General features: G+C 43.3%; 1 protein-coding gene across 3 annotated transcripts in view; it reads right to left on the bottom strand.

Annotated features, from left to right (window-relative positions):
• Positions 1-3,694: 3,694 nt before the first annotated feature.
• abcd3a (ATP-binding cassette, sub-family D (ALD), member 3a) overlaps positions 3,695-19,403 on the bottom strand; it is a 40,326-nt gene continuing 24,617 nt past the window's right edge. For all 3 annotated transcript variants that reach the window (XM_085763717.1, XM_085763716.1, XM_085763718.1), the window contains exons 15-23: positions 19,167-19,239; positions 17,877-17,940; positions 15,257-15,334; positions 15,050-15,115; positions 13,435-13,524; positions 13,194-13,313; positions 12,053-12,157; positions 11,795-11,851; positions 3,695-3,916 (exon numbers count right to left, since the gene is read on the bottom strand). In XM_085763717.1, coding sequence (XP_085619843.1) covers positions 3,839-3,916; positions 11,795-11,851; positions 12,053-12,157; positions 13,194-13,313; positions 13,435-13,524; positions 15,050-15,115; positions 15,257-15,334; positions 17,877-17,940; positions 19,167-19,239 — 731 coding nt within the window. In that variant the 3' untranslated portion in view covers positions 3,695-3,838. The remainder of the gene's footprint in view (positions 3,917-11,794; positions 11,852-12,052; positions 12,158-13,193; positions 13,314-13,434; positions 13,525-15,049; positions 15,116-15,256; positions 15,335-17,876; positions 17,941-19,166; positions 19,240-19,403) is intronic.

Raw genomic sequence — 19,403 nt, 5'->3', positions numbered from 1 at the left:
ATTGGCTTTTGCAGGGGGTTACAAACCATCAACAAACACATAAAAACAAAAATACATACAGAAAACACATACTTAAAGGGATAGTTCAACATTTTGGCAAATTGGCCCATTGCCATGATCCCTATAGTCATAGCAGTAGGTTCGTTACCTTTAATTGTCGGTGCAAGCTGTTTTTAGAACGTAAAAAATACAGACTGTTGATGAAAAACTGTCCCTGAAGGCAACGCGCATCAGTGGTTTTACATGAATTTCCCTCTAAAACAACTCTGTGTGGTAACGTTGTGTTATTATCTCATAGCGTGGTGAATGTGCAGCTCACAACTTGTCCACCAGAGCGTTGTGGAGTTGTTGGATTGTGTATTTGATGAGTTTGATGATGAGGGAAACCAAGAAATCCCATAATGAGCCTCCGTAGCGTAGCTCTGAGCAGCTCACGGCTCTGCTCCGCCGTTCTAAAAACAGCTTGCACCGACAATTAAAGGTAACGAACCTACTGCTATGACTATAGGGGTTATGGCAATGGGCCAATTTGACAAGATGTTGAACTATCTCTTTAATACATACACATACAAACAAAACATCCAGGACAAACACCTAACAGACACTGAATCACTACACAACATTTACTGTGTTTCCTGTCACACAAAGACGCCAAGACCCAATTTACAGATTTATACTAAAGGTCAAAATAACGATCCAAATAATAATCTCTTAGTTTCATTTTAAAACTAACCATGTTTCTTTGTTCAGGGTTCCTACACATTTGAGATTTCCAGATTCCATACTTTTTCCAGACCCTAATTTCCAGACTTCTCGGTTAAAAAAAATCAAATTATTTGTGATATTTGAGGAAATAGATGTGCATAATATAAAAAAAGCATGCAATTAATCATTTGTTTTCATTATTCTGAATGTGTATGCCATTATTTAACCAAGTCATTTCCTGGAGATTGTAGCTAGGTATAATAGCACATACAAAATAATGAACCCAAATAACTTCAGATAAGACCCAACCCGGTAACACTTTACAATAAGGGTCCCTTAATTAACATTAGTTAGTACATTATTAAGCATAAATATATAAACTAATGTGTTAATTAATGCTGAGTAATGCATATATAATGATAACTAATTACATTATTCAACTTTTAAATGTATTAACTAACTTTGAGTAGTAAACATTAATTAACTGCTTACTAATAGGCTACATCAATTAATGTGTTTCCTAATCCTAAGTAATACATAATAATGATTGTTAATATATTTGTTAACAGTTAATGTTAACTTAAGCTTAATGCTTAATAATGTATTAACTAATGTTAATTAAGGGACCCAGATAAGTATTAAGATAAATAGATTTCCATACAATAGTTTCTATTTTCTATACTTTTCCAGACCTGGAAATGTATAAAATCAAATTCCAAACTCCTTCATACTTTCCATACATGCTATATAAGACTGATTCCTGGGTAAAATAAAATAACCTCCAGCAGCATGTCATGGTTATTTTATTCTTATTATTTTGTCATCACACAGACACACACACAGACACACACACTCTGACTGAATGACGACTCGTGTTGAAAACTCGTTACTCTTCACTTTATTAATTCAGCGTTAATATAAAACCACAGTTCAGCTCCGTCGCAGCTACAGTGTGTTAGAGTGTGTGTGTGTGTGTGTGTGTGTGTGTGTGTGTGTGTGTGTGTGTCTGTGTGTGTGTGTGTGTGTGTGTGTAGGGGGGGTTTATGGCAGAAGGGGGCGGGGTCTGATGGAAGCTGTCATTACACTTTAGACCAGAACATCATCATCATCAAAAATATATTAAAGTTAACGGAGATTCATTCATGGAAACTTTATCGATCAGAGTCAAGAAACAATTAATCAATAATAATAATTATTATTAATAGCTTTGATGTTTCATTCAACAAGTCGCCCTGACGACAGGTGACATCATCGACAACAACCAATCAGGTCTCTGTGTCGCTGAGCTCATCGTTTATTGATTTAGTGTTTGATTATCAGTTGATCAGTGACTGTAGTTCACCTGTCTCAGGGTTAAGGTCTCTACCTGTCCACTAGATCGATCTACAGCTTCCTGTTGGTTGGTTTGTGTGTTTGTCCTGTCGCCACGGCAACACAGAGCAACTGTAGCTTATCTGACTATTGATCAATTATCATCTGAGGATCATGTAATAGTAGGCTAATAGTAATCATAGATATTTACACGTAGTTGACGCTGCGTTCGGGCTCGTCAGCGTACGTCAACACGGCGGCCATCTTGGTGAGGGGTTTCTGACCATAGACATAGAAACGTCTGACCAGCAGTCAGACCAGTCAGACCCTGTAGAACACAATGGGTGTGTGTCTGAGTATGGAAGTGTATGTTTACACTGTTGTATCATAACTATGTGTCTGACATTTATAATAAACCAAACGGCTTGAACATCGGTTGAATATCCAGTGAGTTGTGGTGATGTTAATGGTTGATAGACACGGCTTCCCCCTGACCAAGATGGCCGCTGCGTTGACGCATCGTTCCAATGGACAGCAGCGTCAGAGGAGGCTTCTATGTGTGTATATCTATAGACCAGAGCGGCATTTTTATGCAAATGAGAATGACTGATGCATCCTGGGTAATTTAGGGGCAGCGCCCGGCATTTTTACATTGCACTCAGTGGCTTTGTGTGTTTTGATGGAGCGTAGACTAACTAACAATCAATGTGAATGTTTTATTTTGTGTTTCTTTTGTAGCACTATGTCTCATAATTATTTTGACTCCCTCTTTGAAACCCACCGTTCACGCTATCTTGAAAAATGACAATGAATGAATCTACGGTATGCTCCTTTAGCCTCCCACAGTGATCAATGACTCCACACAGTGGCCAGAAATGTCTGAATGAATCTACGGTATGCTCCTTTAGCCTCCCACAGTGAGCAATGACTCCACACAGTGGCCAGAAATGTCTGAATGAATCTACGGTATGCTCCTTTAGCCTCCCACAGTGATCAATGACTCCACACAGTGGCCAGAAATGTCTGACCCAGACATCTACACGTATTTGGTGGAATCACCGGGAGGTTTTGGCTCAGTGTTGTCTGGAAACAGCCTGTTAATAGACAACTTTTTGTTACTTAGTTTGTCAAGAAGCCAGTTAGGCTGAACTTTACAATGCTGCCCCTAAATTACCCAGGATGCATCACTCATTCTCATTTGCATAAAAAAGCCGCTCTGGTCTATAGATATACACACATAGAAGCCTCCTCTGACGCTGCTGTCCATTGGAACGATGCGTCAACGCGGCGGCCATCTTGGTCAGGGGGAAGTGTATATATATATATATATATATGTATCTATGCGTTTTGTTTTACCTCGTACTGCCGTTTGTGACATTCATGACGTCATCTGTGTTTTTACCGTAGATATATATATACACAAGGAACTCCTTCTCAAGATGGCCGCCGCGTCGACGCATCGCTCCAATGGACAGCAGCGTCTACGTGTTTATATCTATGAATAGTAATGAGATGATGTCACCGATGTGTCCTGATTGGCTGACGAGGAGAGCGGGAGCTGTGATGTCACACACTCGGACAACAAACTGGGTGACATCACCGTGACATCACCGTGACATCATGTCGGCCACACAGATTCCAGATGTTGTGATTCAATCATCAGCTCATTTACATAAAAAACAGTGACACACAATTAATTAAAAATATTATTTCTAGGGTCGAACTTCCGTCTCGAGTGCAAAACAATTAATGGACTGGGTTCTTCAGAGCAGTGCATTCTGGGATCTTCAGAGCAGTGCATTCTGGGAGGACGGCCGGCGGCTCAGGAGCCGAACTCCACCGTCTCCTCGGTGATCGGCTTGAACTCGTAGTTTCCTCTGCCGTCCATGTGCAGGTAGAACTGACGACACACAGAGAGACACACAAGGTTAGAGAGGACGGACACACACACACACACACACACACACACCTAGACACACACACACACACACACACACATAGACACACACACACATAGACACACACACACATAGGCTGTGTAGTAAATCTCCCCCTATCACGGATGTAGTGCACTATATAGTGTGTTCGCCATTTTGTAGTGTTGTTCGAATTCTCTGTGATTAACTTCATCCACTACATAGTGGATGACAAAACACCCACAATGCACCGCAAAATTGAGTGAACAAGCGATGTACACTACTTTCTACTCGCGGTCGTGTTTTGCCAGAGAAGAAGAGGAAGCTAATTAGCATGTTAGCTACGATTTATTTAGGCAATTTACCAAAAAAAACTCCTCAGACGTATTTGCCTTGGCTCCGTTTGCCTGAGCAGCAGGAGTTGGGCAGCAGCATCCCAACATTAACAGGCAGCATTAAATCAATCTGATAAAGAAACTGTAGTAGAATATGGAGGAAATACGATCTGACGAGCTAAGCTAATAGCCACAGAGCCGCTAACGGCTCACGGTCGGGACACACAACAGTAGTTTACCAAACCAAACTAACGATATTTCAACAGTTTATTGTAGAGTAACACAACCACACAGAATCACATCCTAAAATGTTCCTGCAAGTGTCGGTTTTTCTTATTTTATGTTTTATGTGTCCGGTTTGTTTCATACGTCCATGGTTTGTTTACATGATTCTCGGCGCGTCTGCTTCCGTCACAGCAGTAGGCTAACACGCTAACACGCTAACACCTGGAGCATCAGCTGACGCAACCACGTCCAGAAAATGACCGTCTAGTGTCCGAATTCTCCTCCCGTCGTTCCCTACATCGTCTACATGATGTAGTGGAGAGGGAGGGAGGGAGTGGGTGATTTCGAACACAGCCATAGACACACACACATAGACACACACACACACACACACACACACACACACACACATAGACACACAAACAGACACGCACAGACACACACACAGGCTGTGTCCTAACCCCCTCCTCTCTCTCTAGTGACCAGTTGTTGTAGTGGTGTCTGAATGTTTAGTGATTAGTGACTGAATCTATCCCACAATTCACCGTGAAATGTAGTGAACATCCCATGGTCACTAACCGGAGCAAGATATCCCATCATGCATTGTGGTCACGGATCGCCGTTACCACAGCGACCCAGAGCGACCGGTGTAGCTACCAAATAAATGCAGTAGTGACCGGTGTAGCTACCAAATAAATGCAGTAGTGACCGGTGTAGCTACCAAATAAATGCAGTAGTGACCGGTGTAGCTACCAAATAAATGAAGTAGTGACCGGTGTAGCTACCAAATAAATGAAGTAGCGACCGGTGTAGCTACCAAATAAATGCAGTAGTGACCGGTGTAGCTACCAAATAAATGAAGTAGTGACCGGTGTAGCTACCAAATAAATGCAGTAGTGACCGGTGTAGCTACCAAATAAATGCAGTAGTGACCGGTGTAGCTACCAAATAAATGCAGTAGTGACCGGTGTAGCTACCAAATAAATGAAGTAGTGACCGGTGTAGCTACCAAATAAATGCAGTAGTGACCGGTGTAGCTACCAAATAAATGCAGTAGTGACCGGTGTAGCTACCAAATAAATGAAGTAGCGACCGGTGTAGCTACCAAATAAATGCAGTAGTGACCGGTGTAGCTACCAAATAAATGCAGTAGTGACCGGTGTAGCTACCAAATAAATGCAGTAGTGACCGGTGTAGCTACCAAATAAATGAAGTAGTGACCGGTGTAGCTACCAAATAAATGAAGTAGTGACCGGTGTAGCTACCAAATAAATGAAGTAGTGACCGGTGTAGCTACCAAATAAATGCAGTAGTGACCGGTGTAGCTACCAAATAAATGCAGTAGTGACCGGTGTAGCTACCAAATAAATGAAGTAGTGACCGGTGTAGCTACCAAATAAATGAAGTAGTGACCGGTGTAGCTACCAAATAAATGCAGTAGTGACCGGTGTAGCTACCAAATAAATGCAGTAGTGACCGGTGTAGCTACCAAATAAATGCAGTAGTGACCGGTGTAGCTACCAAATAAATGAAGTAGTGACCGGTGTAGCTACCAAATAAATGAAGTAGCGACCGGTGTAGCTACCAAATAAATGAAGTAGCGACCGGTGTAGCTACCAAATAAATGAAGTAGTGACCGGTGTAGCTACCAAATAAATGCAGTAGTGACCGGTGTAGCTACCAAATAAATGCAGTAGTGACGGTGTAGCTACCAAATAAATGCAGTAGTGACCGGTGTAGCTACCAAATAAATGAAGTAGTGACCGGTGTAGCTACCAAATAAATGAAGTAGTGACCGGTGTAGCTACCAAATAAATGAAGTAGTGACCGGTGTAGCTACCAAATAAATGAAGTAGTGACCGGTGTAGCTACCAAATAAATGAAGTAGTGACGGTGTAGCTACCAAATAAATGCAGTAGCGACCGGTGTAGCTACCAAATAAATGCAGTAGTGACCGGTGTAGCTACCAAATAAATGAAGTAGTGACCGGTGTAGCTACCAAATAAATGCAGTAGCGACCGGTGTAGCTACCAAATAAATGCAGTAGCGACCGGTGTAGCTACCAAATAAATGCAGTAGCGACCGGTGTAGCTACCAAATAAATGAAGTAGCGACCGGTGTAGCTACCAAATAAATGAAGTAGTGACCGGTGTAGCTACCAAATAAATGAAGTAGCGACCGGTGTAGCTACCAAATAAATGAAGTAGTGACCGGTGTAGCTACCAAATAAATGAAGTAGTGACCGGTGTAGCTACCAAATAAATGCAGTAGTGACCGGTGTAGCTACCAAATAAATGCAGTAGCGACCGGTGTAGCTACCAAATAAATGAAGTAGCGACCGGTGTAGCTACCAAATAAATGCAGTAGTGACCGGTGTAGCTACCAAATAAATGAAGTAGTGACCGGTGTAGCTACCAAATAAATGCAGTAGTGACCGGTGTAGCTACCAAATAAATGCAGTAGTGACCGGTGTAGCTACCAAATAAATGCAGTAGTGACCGGTGTAGCTACCAAATAAATGCAGTAGCGACCGGTGTAGCTACCAAATAAATGCAGTAGCGACCGGTGTAGCTACCAAATAAATGCAGTAGTGACCGGTGTAGCTACCAAATAAATGAAGTAGTGACCGGTGTAGCTACCAAATAAATGAAGTAGTGACCGGTGTAGCTACCAAATAAATGAAGTAGCGACCGGTGTAGCTACCAAATAAATGAAGTAGTGACCGGTGTAGCTACCAAATAAATGAAGTAGCGACCGGTGTAGCTACCAAATAAATGAAGTAGTGACCGGTGTAGCTACCAAATAAATGAAGTAGCGACCGGTGTAGCTACCAAATAAATGAAGTAGCGACCGGTGTAGCTACCAAATAAATGAAGTAGTGACCGGTGTAGCTACCAAATAAATGCAGTAGTGACCGGTGTAGCTACCAAATAAATGAAGTAGTGACCGGTGTAGCTACCAAATAAATGCAGTAGTGACCGGTGTAGCTACCAAATAAATGCAGTAGCGACCGGTGTAGCTACCAAATAAATGAAGTAGCGACCGGTGTAGCTACCAAATAAATGCAGTAGTGACCGGTGTAGCTACCAAATAAATGAAGTAGTGACCGGTGTAGCTACCAAATAAATGCAGTAGTGACCGGTGTAGCTACCAAATAAATGCAGTAGTGACCGGTGTAGCTACCAAATAAATGCAGTAGTGACCGGTGTAGCTACCAAATAAATGAAGTAGTGACCGGTGTAGCTACCAAATAAATGAAGTAGTGACCGGTGTAGCTACCAAATAAATGCAGTAGTGACCGGTGTAGCTACCAAATAAATGCAGTAGTGACGGTGTAGCTACCAAATAAATGCAGTAGTGACCGGTGTAGCTACCAAATAAATGAAGTAGTGACCGGTGTAGCTACCAAATAAATGAAGTAGTGACCGGTGTAGCTACCAAATAAATGAAGTAGTGACCGGTGTAGCTACCAAATAAATGAAGTAGTGACCGGTGTAGCTACCAAATAAATGAAGTAGTGACGGTGTAGCTACCAAATAAATGCAGTAGCGACCGGTGTAGCTACCAAATAAATGCAGTAGTGACCGGTGTAGCTACCAAATAAATGAAGTAGTGACCGGTGTAGCTACCAAATAAATGCAGTAGCGACCGGTGTAGCTACCAAATAAATGCAGTAGCGACCGGTGTAGCTACCAAATAAATGCAGTAGCGACCGGTGTAGCTACCAAATAAATGAAGTAGTGACCGGTGTAGCTACCAAATAAATGAAGTAGTGACCGGTGTAGCTACCAAATAAATGAAGTAGTGACCGGTGTAGCTACCAAATAAATGCAGTAGTGACCGGTGTAGCTACCAAATAAATGCAGTAGTGACCGGTGTAGCTACCAAATAAATGCAGTAGTGACCGGTGTAGCTACCAAATAAATGCAGTAGCGACCGGTGTAGCTACCAAATAAATGCAGTAGCGACCGGTGTAGCTACCAAATAAATGCAGTAGTGACCGGTGTAGCTACCAAATAAATGAAGTAGTGACCGGTGTAGCTACCAAATAAATGAAGTAGTGACCGGTGTAGCTACCAAATAAATGAAGTAGCGACCGGTGTAGCTACCAAATAAATGAAGTAGTGACCGGTGTAGCTACCAAATAAATGAAGTAGCGACCGGTGTAGCTACCAAATAAATGAAGTAGTGACCGGTGTAGCTACCAAATAAATGAAGTAGCGACCGGTGTAGCTACCAAATAAATGAAGTAGCGACCGGTGTAGCTACCAAATAAATGAAGTAGTGACCGGTGTAGCTACCAAATAAATGCAGTAGTGACCGGTGTAGCTACCAAATAAATGAAGTAGTGACCGGTGTAGCTACCAAATAAATGCAGTAGTGACCGGTGTAGCTACCAAATAAATGCAGTAGCGACCGGTGTAGCTACCAAATAAATGAAGTAGCGACCGGTGTAGCTACCAAATAAATGCAGTAGTGACCGGTGTAGCTACCAAATAAATGAAGTAGTGACCGGTGTAGCTACCAAATAAATGCAGTAGTGACCGGTGTAGCTACCAAATAAATGCAGTAGTGACCGGTGTAGCTACCAAATAAATGCAGTAGTGACCGGTGTAGCTACCAAATAAATGAAGTAGTGACCGGTGTAGCTACCAAATAAATGCAGTAGTGACCGGTGTAGCTACCAAATAAATGAAGTAGTGACCGGTGTAGCTACCAAATAAATGCAGTAGTGACCGGTGTAGCTACCAAATAAATGCAGTAGTGACCGGTGTAGCTACCAAATAAATGAAGTAGTGACCGGTGTAGCTACCAAATAAATGCAGTAGTGACCGGTGTAGCTACCAAATAAATGCAGTAGTGACGGTGTAGCTACCAAATAAATGCAGTAGTGACCGGTGTAGCTACCAAATAAATGAAGTAGTGACCGGTGTAGCTACCAAATAAATGAAGTAGTGACCGGTGTAGCTACCAAATAAATGAAGTAGTGACCGGTGTAGCTACCAAATAAATGAAGTAGTGACCGGTGTAGCTACCAAATAAATGAAGTAGTGACGGTGTAGCTACCAAATAAATGCAGTAGCGACCGGTGTAGCTACCGAATAAATTCAGTATTGACCGGTGGACCGGTGTAGCTACCAAATAAATGAAGTAGTGACCGGTGTAGCTACCAAATAAATGCAGTAGCGACCGGTGTAGCTACCAAATAAATGCAGTAGCGACCGGTGTAGCTACCAAATAAATGCAGTAGCGACCGGTGTAGCTACCAAATAAATGAAGTAGTGACCGGTGTAGCTACCAAATAAATGAAGTAGTGACCGGTGTAGCTACCAAATAAATGAAGTAGCGACCGGTGTAGCTACCAATAAATGAAGTAGTGACCGGTGTAGCTACCAAATAAATGAAGTAGTGACCGGTGTAGCTACCAAATAAATGCAGTAGTGACCGGTGTAGCTACCAAATAAATGCAGTAGCGACCGGTGTAGCTACCAAATAAATGAAGTAGCGACCGGTGTAGCTACCAAATAAATGCAGTAGTGACCGGTGTAGCTACCAAATAAATGAAGTAGTGACCGGTGTAGCTACCAAATAAATGCAGTAGTGACCGGTGTAGCTACCAAATAAATGCAGTAGTGACCGGTGTAGCTACCAAATAAATGCAGTAGTGACCGGTGTAGCTACCAAATAAATGCAGTAGCGACCGGTGTAGCTACCAAATAAATGCAGTAGCGACCGGTGTAGCTACCAAATAAATGCAGTAGTGACCGGTGTAGCTACCAAATAAATGAAGTAGTGACCGGTGTAGCTACCAAATAAATGAAGTAGTGACCGGTGTAGCTACCAAATAAATGAAGTAGCGACCGGTGTAGCTACCAAATAAATGAAGTAGTGACCGGTGTAGCTACCAAATAAATGAAGTAGCGACCGGTGTAGCTACCAAATAAATGAAGTAGCGACCGGTGTAGCTACCAAATAAATGAAGTAGTGACCGGTGTAGCTACCAAATAAATGCAGTAGTGACCGGTGTAGCTACCAAATAAATGAAGTAGTGACCGGTGTAGCTACCAAATAAATGCAGTAGTGACCGGTGTAGCTACCAAATAAATGCAGTAGCGACCGGTGTAGCTACCAAATAAATGAAGTAGCGACCGGTGTAGCTACCAAATAAATGAAGTAGTGACCGGTGTAGCTACCAAATAAATGCAGTAGTGACCGGTGTAGCTACCAAATAAATGCAGTAGTGACCGGTGTAGCTACCAAATAAATGCAGTAGTGACCGGTGTAGCTACCAAATAAATGAAGTAGTGACCGGTGTAGCTACCAAATAAATGCAGTAGTGACCGGTGTAGCTACCAAATAAATGAAGTAGTGACCGGTGTAGCTACCAAATAAATGCAGTAGTGACCGGTGTAGCTACCAAATAAATGCAGTAGTGACCGGTGTAGCTACCAAATAAATGAAGTAGTGACCGGTGTAGCTACCAAATAAATGCAGTAGTGCAGCAGCCTCAATAAATGTGTCCAGCTGTCAGAGTTGTCCGGTTGCAGCTTCCACAGATTCCCACAACAAACGTCAGAGCAAATTTCCTAACAAGTCTGTGTCTGTGTCCTGTCCGTGATGTAAGGTCCCTTTGACATGAAGTGTAACTAATCAAATCAACTACTGTATTTATTTTATCTCATTTATTTATTTTTATTTTTTACTGGTGTGTTGTATGGGGGGAGTCAGGATCGATAGAGCATTGTAGTGTATGAGTGTGTGTGAATGGGCGTCTGTGTCTTTATATTGTATCATGTGTCTGTTCTTTTTTTGTTTGTTTGTTTGTTGTTTTTGTTTTTTTGTCTGTTTGTTTGTTCTGCTTACTTTCTTTGTATGTTACAATGTAGGCTACTATGTATGTTTGTATTTCCGTTGATAATATGGACCCCCTCAAAAATGAGATGGCACATCTCAAGGGGCTATCCTGTAAAATAAAGTCATAAAAAAAGCCTTATAAACTGACCACAGACTCTGGATAGCGAGGCTAATTTCTGTTAGCCCGTCTATGGTGTTTTACATTATATGTTAGCATTAAGCTAGCAGACTTCATGCTTAGTTGTGACACTGGCTGTGTGTGTTTTGAACGTTGTTTCAAACTATGTGGGTTTGATTGAACATCTTTGATGCTTAAATATATATATATTACCGCTTAATATATTGCTTTACTGCTCTTTTTATGTTGGTACATACACACCCATAGGTCTATGTCTACTACACAGTCACAGACACACACAGACACACACAGACACACACTCCTCTCACCTCATGGTGCTTCCACAGCGACTTTCTGTGCGACACTGTGAACAAGGAGATGCCCACCTGTCAACAGAAAACCAGTTAGTACACACTGTTGTGTAGTAGTTGTGTAGTTGTAGTTGTGCGTCTGACCGTTCTGCAGTGGCTGTAGATGTAGTTGTGTAGTAGTTGTGTAGCTGTAGCTGTAGTTGTGCGTCTAACCGTTCTACAGTGGCTGTAGATGTAGTTGTGTAGTAGTTGTGTAGCTGTAGTTGTGCGTCTAACCGTTCTACAGTGGCTGTAGATGTAATCCTCCACGTCCACGCTCACTGCACTGGTGCACTCGTCCAATATGGCAAACTGAGGTTTATGGTAGAACAGCCGGGCCATCTACACACAGACACACACACACACACACACAGACACAGACACACACAGACACACACATCATGTATGTATTGCAAGTACAAAGCAGCTGATACGACGCCACTTGCCCAAGACAAATTTCCCTTCCGGGACAAACAAAGTTTATTTGATTTGATTTGATTTGACCATCTTCATCATCACTATTCGATAACTACCCCATCGTGTGTATCAGTGTGTGTGTCTGAGTTAGGCTTGGGCGGTATCCAAATTTTGATACCGTCAAACTTCCTCCACATTTTACCAGGGTATACGGTATTACCGTGACTAATTAAAAATGATGACGTAAGTGTCATTACCAAACACTGGCTTGTGTCTTCACCAATCAGAAACTGAACACTAGGGCTGAACATTAGCAGACCAACATCTCATTGGTCGATTGGTCTCAGGAAAAAAACAAAAAACATTTGGAGCCCTGTCTTGTCAAAATTAAGTCAAAATCTATATGACCGAACTGTATATGAAAGGCTATAGGGCTTTTATTTTGAAGGGCCAGATACAGGAATTCATGACACACACTCGCTGTCAGTTTTTTTTTTTTTTTTTTTTTTTTACACAAGACACGGCAGGTCCGGTCCCTATTTTTTTTTTTTCTTGTCAAGAGCGACTTTTTCCGATGTTGTTCCAGACGTTTCTGGTTTGGAGACGTATCACTGCTGTTTTCAACGATTAGCGGGACCCGTCCCACAGGCTCACCGTGTCACAGAGACATGATAGTCCCCGCTGCAGTAAAAGTATGCTAAAACATATTAAACTAACTGAAAATTCAACCACACATAAGTGCTACTGGTCATATAATCAATTTTAGACATTAAATTACTTTTATTTAATATTTAATCCTTATCTCCTGTATAAGTGCATTGCATTTTTTCATGACGGTATTGAAACTGATACCGTTGCTATTTTTAAACACCTGCAGTTTACGGTATTACTGTAATACCGCCCAAGCCTAGTCTTTGTGTGTGTATCAGTGTGTGTGTGTGTGTGTGTGTGTGTGTCTTACAGCCATCCTCTGCTTCTCTCCTCCACTCAGCACGTCCATCCAGTCCTGCACCGAGTCCCAGCTTCCCTCTCGGTCCAGGATGTGGCCCAGCTGCACGTTGTCCAGGTACTGCTTCAACACCTGCACACACACACACACACACACACACACACACAAGAACACACACACATTACAGACACACAACACACACACACAGAGCACTGGAGCTGAGGTGCGTGTGTGTGTGTCTGTGTGTGCATACCTGGTCGGAGATGCCCTTCCTCCTCTGCTCCTCACAGGTGTCGGGGTAAATCACCTGGTCCCTCAGGGAGCCCAGGGTCATGTAGGGTCTCTGCAGGGGTCAGAGGTCAGAGGTCAGAGGTCAGGGGTCAGAGGTCAAGGGTCAAGGCAGTTTGATTAGTATAGAGAATGTGAAGCTGACGTCACGCCGCTTTGCGTTGTGGGACGTCGGCGCCATCTTTGGAGGAACGCAAACGTAAACAGAGAGTGGGGAAAACGGAGGAAAACGAGCAAGAAGAAAAAGAGAAAGAAAAAGAGACGAGGAAGACGGACAAAAAGAAAATAAAAAAAAGAAATGGAGAAGGGGAAGGGAAACGAAGGAGGAACGTATCGTGATAAACTCAAATTTAACGAGAAACAAAGGTACACAGAAAAACTACAACTTATGAACGGTGTTGATCCCTACATTTTGCCGTTAAAGGAGAATTCCGGTCATTTTTGACCCTAAATCGTTGTCCTGATGGTCGACCGGTGTTGGTTGGAGCAAAAAACGCGACTAAAATTGCTGCAGGCAAACCAGAGTTACCATGGCTACCCGGCGCTAGGGATATTAGCCACAACGCTAAAGTATGGGGGCAATTTTTTCAACCACAACAAACACCCAAAAAACAATCAAATATCTATGGTACATGACTGGAATCCTTATAACAAACTACTGAACCCATAAACTGTACAGTATAAACCGGTATAAACAGTATAAACTTTGTGTTTTTGCATGTAGTCACTCACCTCAGATAGCCGAACTCTGAAACATCCCAGAAAGACATTACTATCCCATCACAGAGAGAAACTAACACTTTGTCCTTGTTGAGATGATTTCTTTACTAAAATAAACGGTGGAGATATTTTGGACATTACCACTGCACTGCTCCACCGGTTATTTTAGCGCCGTCTAGCCATGGTAACTCTGGTTTGCCTGCATCAATTTTAGTCGATAGACGATTTAGAGGTCAAAAATGACCGGAATTCTCCTTTAATGGGAGGACTGGATGGCAGACTGGTCCATAGGAAGGGAGGGCAGTTGTCACTAACCATGTTACTGCTAACAAACCACATGACACACAGCTGGAGCACATCTGGACTGAGGAGAAGGGGGCGTGGCCTACAGAGCGTTGTTTGGGGGCGTGGCCTACAGAGCGTTTTGGGGGCGTGGCCTACAGAGCGTTTGGGGGCGTGGCCTACAGAGCGTTTGGGGGCGTGGCCTACAGAGCGTCTGGGGGCGTGGCCTACAGAGCGTTTGGGGGCGTGGCCTACAGAGCGTCTGGGGGCGTGGCCTACAGAGCGTTTGGGGGCGTGGCCTACAGAGCGTCTGGGGGCGTGGCCTACAGAGCGTTTGGGGGCGTGGCCTACAGAGCGTCTGGGGGCGTGGCCTACAGAGCGTTTGGGGGCGTGGCCTACAGAGCGTCTGGGGGCGTGGCCTACAGAGCGTTTGGGGGCGTGGCCTACAGAGCGTCTGGGGGCGTGGCCTACAGGGCGTTTGGGGGCGTGGCCTACAGAGCGTTTGGGGGCGTGGCCTACAGAGCGTTTGGGGGCGTGGCCTACAGAGCGTTTGGGGGCGTGGCCTACAGAGCGTTTACCTGTGGGACGTAGAAGAGCTTCCCTCTCTCAGGCTTGGTCAGGGTTCCTCCAAACAGAGGCCACAGCTGCACACACACACACACACACACACACACACACACACACACACACAGGAATCATGTTAACACACACACACCAACATGTTCATAGCGTGTTCTTAGCGTGTTCTACAGGTGTGTGGTGGATGCAGGTGAGCTGGTTCTCACCTCTCCCAGGACTCTGAACAGGGAACTCTTCCCACAGCCGTTTGGACCACAGACCAGGACGTTGGTGCCGGACCGAACCTGCACACACACACACACACACACACACACACACACAAGGTGAAGGAGACTTCAAAAATAAAGGCAACACTTAAACAACACATCTTAGATCTCAATTAATGAAATATTGCAGTTTAAAATCGTTATTCAATACATAGTAGAGTGTGTTGAGAACAAAATAACATAATCAAAATGATCATCCCAGGTTGATTTCACACGGGTGTGATATACTTGGAGTTACAATGTGTTGTTTAAGTCTTCCCTTTATGTTTTTGAGCAGTGTAGTTTGTCTTTCTGACCAGTTTTGACCGTTTTATGGCAGATACTGATACACTTTGCCTTGGTTTTACTCCAATGGAATCATAGATTAATTATGGGATGTAGGGAGTACAGTAACTCTTTGCAGATACAGCACGTTGCCTTGGTTTCACAGTGTTTTTTTGGATGGACTGCAAAATAAAAAGCCCAATAACTCTGGACATTTGTGACCCGTTCCATCAAAATGAGTCGGAAGTCGCAACGTTCTATTTTTAGATAATCAGCTGATAACGTGGAAAACCCATAAAAAATAAAAAATAAATGTTTACTCTAATTTCAAAGCAATGACATTCAAAAACAATCTCCCAAAGTTTCACAGTCCAGATAATTGAGAAAAGGCAGATAGGTAAATGATGATTAAAGTCGACCTGCAACTTAAACCCTCTGAAAATGAGTGTTGCTTCGGTGCAAAACATGAAATATCTCCTGAACCGTTCATGATAGAGACGAGCTGTAAACTGCATCTGAATCGCGAGATTCTCCGCTTTCCGACGGTCATTGAATGTTGCCTCTATGACGAGAAGGGACGGGTACAGAAACAGATGCTAAACCGAGTAGCATCGACGCTAACAGAGCGTAGCATCGATGCTAACAGAGCGTAGCATCGATGCTAACAGAGCGTAGCATCGATGCTAACAGAGCGTAGCATCGATGCTAAACCGAACGTAGCATCGATGCTAACAGAACGTACACGCTTGCACATGTTTTACAAAATGTCAACAAAACATGACCAAAACATGACAACTTCTGAACCGTTTATGATAGAGACGAGCTGTAAAAAGCATCTGAATTGTGAGATTCCCTGCTTTCCGAGGGTCATTGAATGGTGTCTCTATGACAACAAGGGACCGTATAGGGTGCGTGTAATCACGTGGTACAGGAACAGATGCCAGAGTCACTGGCAAAAACTTTAACTGCAGTTTTCTCAGGTTTTAGAACGGAATGAGAGAGTAGGAGATCGTAATTCAAATGGCCACACACACAAGGTGAGGTCAATACAAACAGGAAGTCACCGAAATACAGTATATATATTTCTTATGCTGTACTGCAGTTGACCTCTGGCTAAGCCCCGCCCCCTCCACTCACTGGGACAAACAGTCAACATTCAGTGACAGTTGCTATGGCAACAGCTGTCACCGTAGAGACATTTCACAGGAGGAGACAGAAAGATTAAATATCATGTTGAAGTCACCAAAACTTCACTTAGCTTTACTGCTATGGCTGTCGATAGCGACGGGCTAACTTCTGTTAGCCTGTCTATGGAGTTTTACATTATACGTTAGCATTAAGCTAGCGGGCTTTATGCTTAGTTGTGATACTGGCTAACATCTAAACATCTCTGACAATATGTTGCCTCAAATACGTTGTTGACTTAACTTAGAACAGATGTAGACATCCTTGTTAAGTTTATCCAGGTTTAGTTGGTGTTGTGGTCTACTGCATAACTTTATCCAGAGCAGACACTTCTCTCGGTTGAGATGTGGCTGGGAAAAGGTAAAAAAATCCCCCCGTGGCCTCTCAGGATACCTAGTGTCAGAGCTGCATGTACCCCATGAACACCGTTTGACCATTTTAAACTTCAAATGTCAAGAAAAAACATATAAAAACCAATGAAAACTGACTAACTGCAATGCATTTCAATGGACGTGGAAGCAGAGAATGTCCCAGTGTATGGGCTAGCTATGTGCACTGTGATTGGCTCATCGTGGCTTAGCCATAGGTCAATTGTCCAATAAATAAGCAATATATTTCTCAGAACAGAAGTTTGACTCTTTTTGAAGCAGTTACCATGATATGTAGGTTAGGCTATGGTAGCCAGAAAATAAAGAACCCTTTTCACATAAACTCCACTGTGTCCACCCAAAAATAAACCTTCATTTCACAACAGGAGAATAATCTAGCATTAAATATAACTATTACACAGAAATTTAGGATTTTCGACAACACGTGTAGTGTTTTCAGTCCTAACTAAGAGCCAATCAGCTCATGATCCGGTGCGTTTCCCATCATGCCCTGGGGCTGCAGTCGGTGGAGAGCAACTGGCTCTAAAAACTGCGGCGCCTTGATCTCGTGAGGTTGTCATGACGTCAGAGCAAGTCGGGATCAAGTCGGACACAAATCTAACTGGAAACCTGTATCCATGGTGACGGGCTCTAAGTGAACTGGTCTCTACGTTAAACTACTGATGAAGATGAAGATGAAGATGAAGATGAAGAGAAAGATGAAGATGAAGATGGAGCTTTACCTCGAAGCTGAGGTCCCGGATGAGGACGTCTCCGTTGGGCGTGGCCAGAGGGGTGTGGTCGAACCTGAGCAGCAACAACAACAACAACAACGAGGTCAGAGGTCAGAGTCAGAATCAGAATCAGAATCAGAAAACCTTTCTTGTCCCTGCTCATACGTAGCAGTGGACATTTGTCTTAGACGTGTGCAAAAGAAACATAAAAACACAGTTTAGCATAACATAAAAACAGGCAACTGACACAAGCAAGATACAGAATGACACAAGTAAAAACAGAATAAAAACCTTAAAATGAACATTAAAGGGATAGTATCATTTTTTTTAAAGTGTGGTTGTATGATCTCCAAATAGCCCCTAAGTACTTTAATTGCAGTAGAAGACTCTCTGCACTCCTCCCGTTAGCAACGCCAGCCCATAATAGCCCTGCCCAGAGATTTACAACATACAGTGTTGTGAACAGACCCAAAGAAACGGCCTATTTTCACGGCCTAAAAGAGGTTTTACCTGAAAAATAATACACAGTTCCATTGTTCACTACAATATAATTTGTTCAGGAAAAACACAGTTTTTATTTGGACCTAACCAACTGCTGATCGGCGGGCGCTAACCCTGGGCGGAGGGATACGTGAGTTGGTTAGGTCCAAATAAAAACTGTGTTTTTCCTGCACTTTGAAGGGCTGGAAAAAATTATATTATAGTGAACAATGGAACTGTGTATTTTTTTCAGGTAAAACCTCTTTTAGGCCGTGAAAATAGGCCGTTTCTTTGGGTCTGTTCACAACACTGTATGTTGTAAATCTCTGGGCAGGACTATTATGGGCTGGCGTTGCTAACGGGAGGAGTGCAGAGAGTCTTCTACTGCAATTAAAGTACTTAGGGGATATTTGGAGATCATACAACCACACTTTAAAAAAATGATACTATCCCTTTAAAAGATGTCACAGTGAATTATTGATGATGTTGATGGCGGTTGTGATGAATGATTTCTTCCCTAAGCTTGTCCTTGTTAAAGGCTAAAGAGTTAACCTGTAGCGACGGCCTGGTGGTGGCTTCACGTCTGACTGCCTGTGTGTGGACAGAGAGGTCTGAGAGGGACGACTGTGTGCTGCCGGTTATTTTACCTGCATATCTGATGATGCCTGACAATAGAGAAACGACTGACAGCTGCAGCGGCCAATCAGAGCGGAGACTGACAGCTGCAGCGGCCAATCAGAGCGGAGACTGACAGCTGCAGCGGCCAATCAGAGCGGAGACTGACAGCTGCAGCGGCCAATCAGAGCGGAGAAGACTCACTTGATGACGTTGTCTGTGTTGATGACGTGACCCGAGCCAGGAACCAGGAGCTGCTTCTCCGCCGAGTCCGACTCTACACACACACACACACACACACACACACACACACAGACACACACACACACACACACACACACACACACACACACAGAGTCAGTCATGTGTGTGTCAGAGCTGCAACCGTAGCAACATATTTTGTTTTTTTGCAGCTGCTTTGCTTTGCCCTCAGTAGCTGCT

The sequence above is a fragment of the Trachurus japonicus genome, chromosome 20 (assembly GCF_045865225.1).
Source record: "Trachurus japonicus isolate A0001 chromosome 20, Traja_1.0".
Taxonomy (NCBI): Eukaryota; Metazoa; Chordata; class Actinopteri; order Carangiformes; family Carangidae; genus Trachurus; species Trachurus japonicus.
The sequence above is the reverse complement of the archived record's forward strand: the minus strand, read 5'-3'. Positions and strand labels throughout refer to the sequence as shown.